The 12,663-nt window shown below is 38.7% G+C and overlaps 1 protein-coding gene across 14 annotated transcripts in view; it reads right to left on the bottom strand.

Moving 5' to 3' along the window:
• The window catches only part of DNAH14 (dynein axonemal heavy chain 14), a 276,008-nt gene that overhangs the window by 89,832 nt on the left and 173,513 nt on the right, over positions 1 to 12,663 (bottom strand). For all 14 annotated transcript variants that reach the window (XM_054694831.1, XM_054694834.1, XM_054694835.1 and 11 more), the window contains 4 exons: positions 4,975 to 5,142; positions 3,626 to 3,796; positions 2,682 to 2,849; positions 1,599 to 1,691 (listed from right to left, as the gene is read on the bottom strand). In XM_054694831.1, the coding sequence (XP_054550806.1) occupies positions 1,599 to 1,691; positions 2,682 to 2,849; positions 3,626 to 3,796; positions 4,975 to 5,142 (600 nt within the window). The remainder of the gene's footprint in view (positions 1 to 1,598; positions 1,692 to 2,681; positions 2,850 to 3,625; positions 3,797 to 4,974; positions 5,143 to 12,663) is intronic.

Below are 12,663 nucleotides of genomic sequence, written 5' to 3'. Positions count from 1 at the left end.
GCATCTCCCTAATGACTAATGACCTTGAGTATATTTTCATGGGCTTATTTGTATAGGGATGTGTTTTCTTTTATTCAGGTTTTCTATTTCTTCCTGATTCAGTCTTGGATTGTTTTATACATCTAAGAATTTGTCCTCTTTTTTCCCCAGATTTTTCGTGTTTTATGGCATTAAGATGTTCATAGCAGTCTCTGAGGATTCTCCATATTTCTGAGATGTTGTAACTTTCCCTTTATCATTTCCAATTCTATTTATAGAGTCTTCTCCCTTTTTTCCTTCATGAATCTAATAGACAGTTGTCGATTCCATTGACTATTTCAAAGAACCAACTTCTGCTTTCATGGATAGTCTCTATTGTTTGTTTTTTTTTTTTGGTTTTTTTTTATAGAGGCATGTTTTATTTATTTATTTGTTTTTTTTATACATGCACTGGGTACAGTCAGAAGCGCGGGAGGGTGAGAGAATTCACCAGAGCCAGAGCGGGGTGCAGAGCAGGCAGAAGGACCGAAGTACACTGCTGAGGGGAGCAGCGGGCGGCAGGAGAGGTCTGCGCGCCATGTGGGACCCTCCTCCGGTGGCCGGGGAGCAGCTGGGGATCGAACCGGCGCCGCAGAGGCCGCGGGCAGCTTCGCAACCCAGCGCTCAACCGCTGCGCCACCGGGGAGGCCCGATAGTCTCTATTGTTTTTATGTCTACTTTCTTCTCTATTTTTTTCCTTCCATTTGCTTTGGATTTAGTTTTTTTTTCTTTTTCATTTTTGTAGCTTCCTAATTTCGAAGGTTAAGTTGTTTAATTGAGATTATTTTCTTTTCTAAATATATGCATTTATAACTATAAATTTCTTCTAAGCACTGTGTTCAGTATCTTGTGTTTTGTTTTCTTTCCTATCTAATAAAATCTAATAAAAGGACTTTCTAGTAAAAGTCCTTCTTAGATGGAGACCACATCTGAGAGGAGAAAGCAAATATTGTACAAAAATAAACAATGATGTAAAATATATATGAATAAATACATTTAAAAGATGAAAAAGGTCCTTCTTAGAAAAAAATAGTGTTGATTAAATAGTTTAGAAAGTATAAAGGAATTATAATAGGTATAAATAATTTAAAGAGTCATAAATATATGGTACACATAAATGGCTGAATATGTTAGTTTATTTACCTATCTCTATGAAAACATTTCTCTATCAAAGTTTTTGGGGATTCTCCAGAACTTAACTCCCATTGTTCTCACAGAGAAATAAAACTGTGCAAAGATTGTTACATATCGAAGATCAAGCAGGTGTACTATTCTCAAAGTCAGGATCCACTGTACAAATACTATGTAAATGCTGAAGATGTTCTAGAGATGGTACCAGAACTACTTATTTAATTCACATCAAATGTATTCTAAAAAAAATTACATTTTTATCTGCTGATACATTTCTTACACAAATGCTACAAAAGACACAAATTTTGTTCTGTGACTCCATGACTGTGCACTTCCATAAAAGGAAATGTTGACTAAAGAAAACTTATGGTAGAAAAGTAGATTTTTATTAGAGTGGCTTAATTTTTACTTTGAAAATTTAAAAACATTTGAAAAATTCAACTCCTTACCAGTAACATGTGGCTTGCTGGTTGTCGAAGGACTCTTGCAGCTCTTGTGATGTGTGCGATGGCTTCCTTGAAGAACACCACAGAGTAAGATCTCTAGTAGAAGAAATGGGACACATGAGCTGGCTGTCGGTATAGAAAAGCCACATGCTCATTGTGGTTTTACATGCAAGGACAGTGGTGTGAAAACAACAATCCTAGTGATTCCATAAAATGGTTTACATTATGAGAAATCAATTGGTAAGGTGAGGATTGTTCCCATGCCAACATTCTAATTAGTGAGATTAGGGAAGGTCGTGGACTTGAGAGAAGAGAATGGTGGAGAAGAGCAAACCCAGACTGCTTTTCTATTGCTCTGTTTTGGAGGAGGATGAGTAGTGGGAGGGGAAAATTTAGGAAATTGGTTTATGGTGTCTAATTTTGTTGGTGTTTCTATTCCAGTACATCTCTGCCCACAACAATGAGACAAATGTAGAAGAATCAGACCCATTTTGATGTTCCTTGTTACTAGTTTGGATCCTCTTATCACATGCTCTTGTGTTTCTTAATTCCATTAATTCTAATCATTCAACTCCCTACAGCATCAACTGTGCACCTTGTATTTAAAATTAAACCCTAACTAATAAGACAAAATAACATGAAATTAGGGGCCTCCCTGGTGGCGCAGGGGTTAAAGACAGCCCTATCGAGCTGTCATCAGCCACTGCAGCAGGAGTTGGATCCCAGGTCCTCCAGGGAGCTACCCACATAGTGTGGCATACCTCTCTTGTCTCGCCCGCTGCTCCCTTCAGCAGTGTATTGCAGTGGATCTGCCTGTTCTGCTCCCCACTCTCTCTGATGAATCCTCTCACCCCATTCCACATCTTTGGCTTACACCCCAGTTCTTGTATGCATAAATAAATAAATCTTTTAAAAAATAACATGGAATTATATTTCTAATAGTCTTTTAAAACCTGAATACACACATTTTTCCTGACCTCTTTTACACACACATCTTGAATATATTTGAATTGATATACATACATGTGTGTACAATAATTTGCATACACATTTAGTACTCAGATTTTATAAGCTATACATTTTTACCTCTGATGTTGTTGAATTCAACTTTATTTGGAATTCATTGAGTATACTAGCAAGTTTGTCATAGTCATTGGTATTCTGATACAATTTTTTTTTGTGAGACTTGTTTATATCCAAGAAATCCACAAATACAACTGCATCATTCATCAGTTTTTCATTTGTCCATTGAATCTATTATAAGAAAATAATTTAGTAGCATCTGTTAATAGCACAATTCTAGCTGTTAAGCTAATATAATATATCTGTAACAGAGAAACTTTTGGTCCAATAGGTCTAGGTTATGGGTTATAACTTCTTAACTAGTTTGTGCCATGAACTTTTTTTTGGGCAGTGAAACCTGTGGGTCCCTTCTCATAACAGTAACTTAAAATGCATATTGCAGAACATAAGGGTTACAAAAGAAACCAAATATATTGAAATTCAGTTCCTATAAGGACTCTGAGAGTCTGTGAGTTCCAGGTTAACAATCTCTGTTTGTATCTGTTTGTACCTTGAGGCTCACCAACAATCTGAAAAAAGAATCTTCTGAAAAGGGGTAATGTTGGCCAGAAATGGCACAAGAGACAGAAAACATGAGTTGAATCTTGAAGGATGGTAATAGTGTGAACCTGAAGCACTATCTTTTGTGCTTCAGACACTGCAGAAATTAAAATTCAAAGAGCTGGGGAGAAGTAAGGGATCTTGTTGAGGTATCAAGAGAATATATACTTCTACTAGCCCTGGAGAAAATGAGCATTTTTGAGGTTCCTAGCAGGTCAAGGACATAAGCAGAGGCATCAAGACTTTATCACTTCTATTGAATATCAATCAAATCTATACTTATTCAGACATTTTCAGGTTAAAGTAGAATGTTAATAAAGTTTCATTAATATTATTGTACCTGGGGACTCTTATTAAACATTTTGCCTGAGATATCATTTAAAATAATTTTTTAAATACAAGTTTACCTGAAAATAATTCTCAAGATCCTTTGAAAGAAACTGATGGAAAAGTCCCCTTTCGGTATGCTCAATTAAGCGATCATGAAATACTCGGGTGGCTTCATGAACCAAGAACAGAGCAGCCATCTCTGGGGAGTCAATAACCTTCTTGTCAGCTTGTAGCAATCCCAGGAGAAGCTATTGGGGATTTTAAATAATGTTTTTTAATTAATAAGATTATATGTGAACCAAAGCCTCAACTTTTGCTAATTTTGTTTCTCTAATTCTTATCCAAGGTAAGATTTACCAATTTCTACAAGTGACAGAATGTTGATGAAATGGGGAAGGGAAAATTGGCATAGCATCCACCCTTCAGGGGCCAAGGACTTGAGGTTACTCAGTCTCATCTGATAGAGAGGCTTTGCCAGGAAGGAAAGCCAGGAGTCTTAACTATGATGATAATATGGAGGTTGAGAGTGATATATTTTGATATGTTCTAACTTCTTAATTTGGATTTAAAAAAATTTTTTGAAGGGGCTTCCCTGGTGTCGCAGGGGTTAAAGTCTTGTGCCGCTATCAAGCTATCACCAGCCACTGCAGCATGAGTTCGATCCTGGAAAGAGCCAACCCATATGGCATGGCAGACCTCTCATGACTCACCCACTGCTCCCCTCAGCAGTGTATTTCAGTCAAATGCACCTGAAATACACTGTGCTCCACACTCTTCTCTGGTGAATCTTCTCACCCCCACATCTCTGGCCTATACCCCAGTTCTTATATGCATAAATAAATAAAAATAAATCTTTAAAAAAACACATTTAACCCATTTCAAACATTGTATGTGCCATTTTGAGCTTAGGTCCTAAAGCAAGGGGTAAAAAGAAAAAAAATCCATAATTAAAAAAAACATTTAAATTCTGAAAACTGAGGATGATGACTAAATCAGCACTGTTGGCAACATTCCTTGGTGTAAAAAGCAAGAATTGTGAAAAAACAAGCATGTTTATGAAATGCACACTTGCTTTCATTTTCTGGGAACCATATTAAAATCTTAGAAATAGATCAAAACCAAACATCTATGTTATAATCTTGCCACTTATCCCTGCTGAAGACCCCAGTCAAACTTGTAATAGTCTTAGAAGTTTCACCAATGAATTCTCTGCATGGAATTATTTTAGCAATTCTTTTTAATTGATTCATGGGATAATCAGCTAATCAACAGCAAAAGTAATCAATTTAATTTCTCCTTTATTTCTTTTCTAACAGTTTAATGTTGATTCTATCAATGAGTTGAGAAATGTGAGAGAATTTAGTAAAATTGCATTCCTTCAACTTATATTTTAAAATGAAGCTAGAGAGTGAATTTTAAAACAAACCTTAAACACATCTCGAAGATTAAATATGTAGTGACATTTCATTGGAGTTGGTAACATATTCTGACATACTTGATAGTATAGAGCTAAGGAACAAGATATTATATTATCAGTGCTTTTCTGAACATCGGATGTGAAGTTATTGATGGAGAAATACATTCCCAAATGAGCCTGTAAAAAGAAATTTCATAGTGTAGTTGCCAAAAATGTTAAGGATAAACTATTTTAGCTAATCGAAAAAGATGTATAAAGTATAATGGAGGGTAAATAGAGGACAAATTTCATTTAAAATGTTAGTAATTAGAAATGTTAGAATCCAGTTTAAACAGATGGCAAGTAATATAAATATGCTGTGGGTTTTGTAAACTGGGGACAATTGGTCCTACTGTAATGAATGGTGTAAAGGCATGAATTCTGTGTACTCTGGGACAAAAAAAAGTATGTGGATATACCCTTTATACATGCATTAAATAAAAACCACATGTTTCTTTTTTTAATATTCTTTTTTAAATTTTATATATTTTTACATCATTTTTCATTTTTGCACAATGTATGCATTTTCATCTTGGTTATAGTCTCCATACAATTCCTACCCGCCCCCCCTTGTTTTGATCCTACTCCCTTCTCTCCACCCTGTAGTGTGTCTCTGGTTTATAGTTGCTTGTTGATTTTGATTTTATTATAATTAGTCTTTTTCCTGGTCACTTATTTAGGTTTTCTAAATCCCTGCTATTAGTGAGACCATCCAGTATTTTTCTTTTCTTTCTAGCTTATTTCGCTGAGCATGATCCCTTCCAGCGCCATCCATGTTGCTGCAAATTGCATGTGTTTATCTTTTTTGATTGGTGAGTAATATTCCATTGCGTATATGTACCACATCTTCTTGATCCAGTAATCTATTTTTGGGCATTTGGGTTGTTTCCATAGCTGAGCTATTATAAATAGTGCTGCTATAAATATAGGGGTGCAGGTGCCCTTTTGAATTAATGATTCTGTGTCCTTTGGGTAAATACCTAGGAGTAGAATTGCTGGATCATATGGAAGCTCCATCTTTAGCAGATTGAGGAATCTCCACCCAGCTCTCCATAGTGGTTGGACTAGTTTGCACTCCCACCAGCAGTGCAGGAGAGTTCCTCTTTCTCCACATCCTCTCCAACATTTGTTGTTTCTAGTTATTTTAATATGTGCCATTCTCCCTGGTATAAGATGGTATCTCATTGTAGTTTTGATTTGCATTTCCTTGATTACAAGTGATGTTGAACATTTTTTCATATGCCTGTTGGCCTTTTGCATTTCCTCTTTGGAGCTCTTCTTATTAGCTCTTCTGTCCATTTTTTGACTGGATTATTTACTTTGTTTTTGTTGAGTCTCATCAGCTCTTCAAAGATTTTTGTGATCAGTCCTTTATCATTAGTGTTGTGTGCAAAAATTTTCTCCCAGTCGGTGGGGTGTCTCTTTGTTTTGGTTACTGTCTCTTTTGCTGTACAGAGGCTATTTAATTGATGTAGTCCCAGCCTTTATCATAAATGGGTGTTGTACTTTGTCAAAAGCTTTCTCAGCATCTATTGATATGATCATATGGTTTTTATATTTCTTTTTGTTGATGTGTTGGATTACACTGATTGATTTTTGGATGTTAAACCATCCTTGTGCCCCTGGAATAAATCCTACTTGGTTGTGGTGAATTATCTTATGGATATGTCGTTGGATTCTCTTAGCTAAAATTTTATTGAGGATTTTTGCATCAGTGTTCATTAGAGGGATTGGCCTGTGGTTTTCCTTTTTTGTGTTTCCCTTGTTCAGTTTTGATATGAGTGTAATGTTGGCTTCATAGAACATGTTTGGTATTATCCCTTCCTTCTCAATTTTTTGGAAGAGTTTGTGAAGGATAGGCACTAGTTCATTTAAATGTTTGGTAGAATTCATTTGTAAATCCATGTGGTCCTAGGCTTTTGTTTTGGGGGAGGGTTTTGATTACCATTTCAACTTCACTGCTTGTAATGGGGCTGTTTAGGTGTTCTATTTCTTCTTTATCTAGCTTTGGATAATTGTAGAGTTGTAGGAATTTGTCCATCTCTAGATTGTTGAGCTTGTTTGCATATAACTGTTCATAGTAGTCTCTGATTATTCTTTTGATTTCTGCTGTGTCTGTTGTGATTTCTCCTCTTTCATTTGTGATCCTATTTATTTGTGCTTTCTCCCATTTTTCCTTTGTGAGCCTTGCTAGGGGTTTGTCTATTTTATTTATTTTTTTCAAAGAACCAATCTTTGGTTTCATTGATCTTTTGGATTGTTCTTTTAGTTTCTATGTCATTTATTTCTGCTTTGATTTTTATTATTTCTTTTCTTCTACTGGTTTTGGGGGGGTTTTGTTGTTCTTTTTCTAGTTCTTTGAGCTTTGATGTTAGGTTGTTTCTTTGAGTTCTTGTTCTTGATGTGAGCCTGTATTGCTATATATTTTCCACTTATTACCGCTTTTGCTGCATCCCATATATTTAGGAAATTGGTGTCCTCATCATTCAACTAAAAGTATTTTTTAATTTCTTCTTTGATCTCCTCATTAGTCCAGTGGTCTTCCAGTAGTGTTGCTTTCAATCTCTATGAGATAGGAGAGTTCCTTGCCTTCTTTTTATGGTTTATTTCTAGTTTGATAGCTTCATGGTCAGAGAAGATGGTTATATACCACTGTTTCTTATGCCCATGAAAATATGTTCTTTATACTTAGTGACAAATTGTAACAATGGGATAGAAAAACAGGGGAAAAACCATTCATTAAGAGAATTTTCGAGGGGGGCGGAGCAACATGGCGGCGAGGAGACGCTGCGAGTAAGATCTCCCATTAAAAAAAGTTATTAGGGAGGAAAAGCGGCAGGTCCCAGTGAGAACCGGGACACGGAAGATAAACGGGTGATGCCAGCGAACTGCCCGAAGAAGAAAGTGGCCATAAAAGAGGACTAGAAGGGAGGGAAGCGCAGAACCCTGCTCCCCTCCCCCGCCCACAGAGGCGGCACTCTCCGACCGGCAGAGAGGAGGGAAACAACAAACCAAAACGGCCACCAAGAACAAAGGACGCAGCAAGCGGGGCTGTGAGTGGAAAGGAACTATTGCAGCCACCACACCCCGTGAACGGGAGCTGTGGAGAACCCTGCAGGATCCGCCGCGGTGGTGAGCAAACGGCTCCGGGCGCCATTGAAGAGAGGCCCCGCCCCCGGGGAGGAGACCAGCCCCAGCACACAGCCCCAGGCTGCCCGGTAAGCCTGCACGGAAAGGCGGCGCGCTGGAAAAACAGGCGCGGATCGCGGTCAGGATTGCGCGGAACAGCGGCGCGCTGGAAAACCAAGTGCGGATCGGTATCCGGATCGCGCGCGGAAAAGCAGTGCAGTTGAAAAGCAAACGCGGATCCAGATCGCAGTTGCCCAGGTCCCTGCGCCTGCGACCTAGGCTTGCGGGGAGACGCGCGGAGACCCTCACTGAGTGAGCAGGCCCAGGCGCCCAGGCACGGGAGCGGGATTCAAAAGGCGCCATTCCCGCGCCACTGAACTGGGCTACAGGCTGAGTCCTGGAACTGAGGGCTTTGGAACTGACACCCGGGGCACGAAACTAGGGGCGTGGGTTCCCCACGATGGTGGGGCACAAGGCAGACACAGCACCCCAAAGCCGTTGAGGTTTACCCTACCATTCCCGCTCTATTCCCTGTCCCACGGGGTGGAAAATCAGCTCCCCAAGGGCTCCAGGAGAGATCTCTGGTGCCACCTAGCGACTTGAAGCCAGCAGAGGCGCCTAAAGGAGCCAGTGGCCAGCTGGGGAGTTAGCCCACGCCGGGCCCCTTCCGACCAGTAGTCTGAGCCCACAGGGGGAGCGAGCACCCACAGCCGGGGCAGACCAGGCGTGCAGAAGAGTGTGCCTGAGACCGGACGCACAGGGAGTGTGTCCCACATCACCATCTTAGAACAGGGACATTTCTTCGGTAAAGACTACCTGCAGAAGGCTTCCTCAGGAGCCAGAGGTGAGCGGGGGAAGTTCGCCCACGCCAGACCCCCTCTGGCCTGCAGTCCAAGCCCAGAGGGGGAGCAGGAACCCACCGCCGGGGCAGACCAGGCGCACAGGGGAGTGTGTCCCCACATCGGCATTTTAGAACAGGGACCTTTCTCCAGTAAAGACTGCTTGAAACTGACAGATGACTCCTGGAGGAACCAGAGGAGAGCAGAGAAGCTCACCCAAGATGCCGGCCAGTCCCAACTACACAGTGTCCTAATGCATACGGCAAATTAGAAAACAGACAGTAGGGAGGAGAAGAACCACACGCAACCTAGCAACTCCCCAGGGGAAAAGCACACCACAAAAAGAAAACCAGCCCCCAGATTGCAACGACAGTAACTTGGAAGAACTTCTGAGCCTTCCAGAAAGAGAATTTAAAATTGCCGTGATTAAAAAACTGACAGAAGTCATAAAGGAAAACAATGATAAGGGAAAAATAATCAACGATCAGAAGAATGAAATTGAGTCGCTAAAGAGGGAAAACAATGGTCAGAAGAATGAAATTGAGTCCCTAAAGAGGGAAGTAAAAGAAATGCAGGAGATCAAAGAATTAATGGAAGAACTAAAGAATTCTGGGAAAAGCAATGAAAGCAGAATAGATGAAATGGAAGAACGAATAAGTAATCTTGAAGACACAGAAATAAAAAGAACCAAAACAGAAAAGGAAAGAGAAGTACGAAGGAAAAAGAATGAAGAAAGACTTCGGGAACTATCTGACTCCATGAGGAAAGGAAATATAAGAGTTATAGGAATACCAGAAGGAGAGGAGAGAGATGTAGGAACAGAGAAAATATTCCAGGAGATAATTGAAGAGAACTTCCCAAATGTGAAGAAGGAGCTGAAAATTGATATACAAGAAGCAAGAAGAACACCAAACTTCCACGACGAAAGGAAAAATACAGCAAGACACATAATAGTAAAGCTCCCAAGAATCCAGGACAAGGAAAAAATAATGAAGCTTACAAGAGGGAAGAAACAGATAACATTCAAAGGAAAGCCAATCAGGCTGACATCAGACTTCTCCGAAGAAACACTACGGGCAAGGAAGGAATGGAGGGACATAGTCAACAGACTCCAAGAAAACAGATGCCAACCAAGAATTCTCTATCCTGCAAAGCTCTCCTTTCTCTTTGAAGAAAGAATATGGACCTTCCCAGACAAACAGAAACTCCGGAATTTCATTGCAACTAAACCTCCACTCCAAAAAATACTACAAGGAGTCCTAAAGCCAGAACCTCAGAGGGACGAATAACAATGAAAGAAGGCAAAAAAAAAAAAAGTTATTAAAAGAGTAAATAAATAAAATCAAAAGAAAGACTAACACAATGGCAAATACAGATGCTAACATATCAATATTAACTCTAAATGTAAATGGACTAAACTCTTCAATAAAAAGACACAGAGTTGCAGCCTGGATTAAGAAACAAAACCCAACCTTTTGCTGTCTCCAGGAAACACATTTAGCTACAAAAGATAAAAATAGGCTTAAAGTTAAAGGATGGAAAACAATCCTACAAGCAAATGGACCAAAAAAGAAAGCAGGAACAGCTATACTTATATCAGATAAAACAGATTTCAAACTCAAAATGATAAAAAGAGACCCCAATGGTCACTACATTATGATCAAGGGGACAATACTTCAAGAAGAAATAACACTCATTAACATATACTCACCAAACGAAGGAGCACCAAAATATATCAGACAACTGTTATCCTCTCTGAAAAAAGACATCAGAGAAAACACATACGTAGTGGGAGACTTCAACACACCACTATCAACAATAGATAGATCAACAAGACAAAAAATAAGTAAAGAAACCAAAGCTCTAAATAAGGACCTAGAGCAATTGGGCTTAACAGACATCTATAGAACACTAAACCCCAAAAAAACGGAGTACACATTTTTCTCAAGAGCACACGGATCATTCTCCAGGATCGATCACATACTGGGGCACAAGACAAACATCAACAGATACACCAAGATTGAAATCATATCAACCATCTTTTCTGACCATGAAGGCATCAAACTAGAAATAAACCATAAAAAGAAGGCAAGGAACTTTCCTACCTCATGGAGATTAAAAACCACACTACTGGAAGACCACTGGACTAATGAGGAGATCAAAGAAGAAATTAAAAAATTCTTTGAATTGAACGACAAGGAGGACACCAATATCCTAAATGTATGGGATGCAGCAAAAGCAGTAATAAGAGGAAAATATATAGCAATAGAAGCTCACATCAAGAAACAAGAAAGAACTCAAAGAAACAACCTAATCTCGAAGCTCAAAGATCTAGAAAAAGAACAACAAAAAAACCCCAAAACCAGTAGAAGAAAAGAAATAATAAAAACCAAAGCAGAAATAAATGAAATTGAAACTAAAAAAACAATCCAAAAGATCAATGAAACCACGAGCTGGTTCTTTGAAAAAATCAATAAAATAGACAAACCCCTAGCCAGGCTCACAAAGGAAAAAAGGGAGAAAGCACAAATAAACAGGATCATCAATGAAAGAGGAGAAATCACAACGGACACAGCAGAAATCAAAAGAATAATCAGTAACTACTATGAACAGTTATATGGAAACAAGTTTAACAATCTAGAGGAGATGGACAAATTCCTACAACTCTACAATCACCCAAAGCTAGATAAAGAAGAAATAGAACACCTAAACAGACCAATTACAATTAGCGAAATTGAAATGGTAATCAAAAACCTCCCCAAAAACAAAAGCCCAGGACCTGATGGATTTACAAATGAATTCTACCAAACATTCAGAGACGAATTAGTGCCTATCCTTCACAAACTCTTCCAAAAAATTGAGAAGGAAGGGACAATACCAAACACGTTCTATGAAGCCAACATTACACTAATACCAAAACCAAACAAGGACAACACAAAAAAGGAAAACTACAGGCCAATCTCCCTAATGAACACTGATGCAAAAATCCTCAATAAAATTTTAGCTATCAGAATCCAACAATGCATCCATAAGATAATTCACCACGACCAAGTAGGATTCATTCCAGGGACACAAGGATGGTTTAACATCAAAAATCAATCAACGTTATCCAACACATCAACAAAAAGAAATATAAAAACCATATGATAATATCAATAGATGCTGAGAAAGCTTTCGACAAAGTGCAACACCCATTCATGATAAAAGCCCTTGAAATTCTTGGGATACAAGGAACATACCTCAACATCATAAAGCCATCTATGACAAGCCAACAGCCAGTATCATTCTCAATGGTGAAAAGCTGAAAGCACTTCCATTAAGATCTGGAACAAGACAAGGATGTCCACTCTCACCACTGCTTTTCAATATAATACTGGAAGTCCTAGCCAGAGCAATAAGACAAGAGAAAGACATCCAAGGAATCCAAATAGGAAAAGAAGAAGTCAAACTATCACTATTTGCAGATGATATGATAATATACATAGAGAACCCCAAAAAGTCCACAGAAAAACTAATTCAACTCATCAATCAGTTCAGTAAAGTGGCAGGATACAAAATCAACACGCAAAAGTCAGTAGCCTTCCTATACACAAACAATAAATCTGAAGAAGAAGAAATCAAAAAATCCATCCCTTTTTTTATTGAAACAAAAAAAAATCAAATATTTGGGAATAAATCTAACAAAAGAGGT

The sequence above is a fragment of the Talpa occidentalis genome, unplaced genomic scaffold (genome assembly GCF_014898055.3).
Source record: "Talpa occidentalis isolate TD23 unplaced genomic scaffold, MPIMG_talOcc4v2.1 talOcc4.14, whole genome shotgun sequence".
Classification (NCBI taxonomy): domain Eukaryota; kingdom Metazoa; phylum Chordata; class Mammalia; order Eulipotyphla; family Talpidae; genus Talpa; species Talpa occidentalis.
Note: the sequence above shows the minus strand (reverse complement) of the source record. Positions and strands in the feature narration are given on the sequence as shown.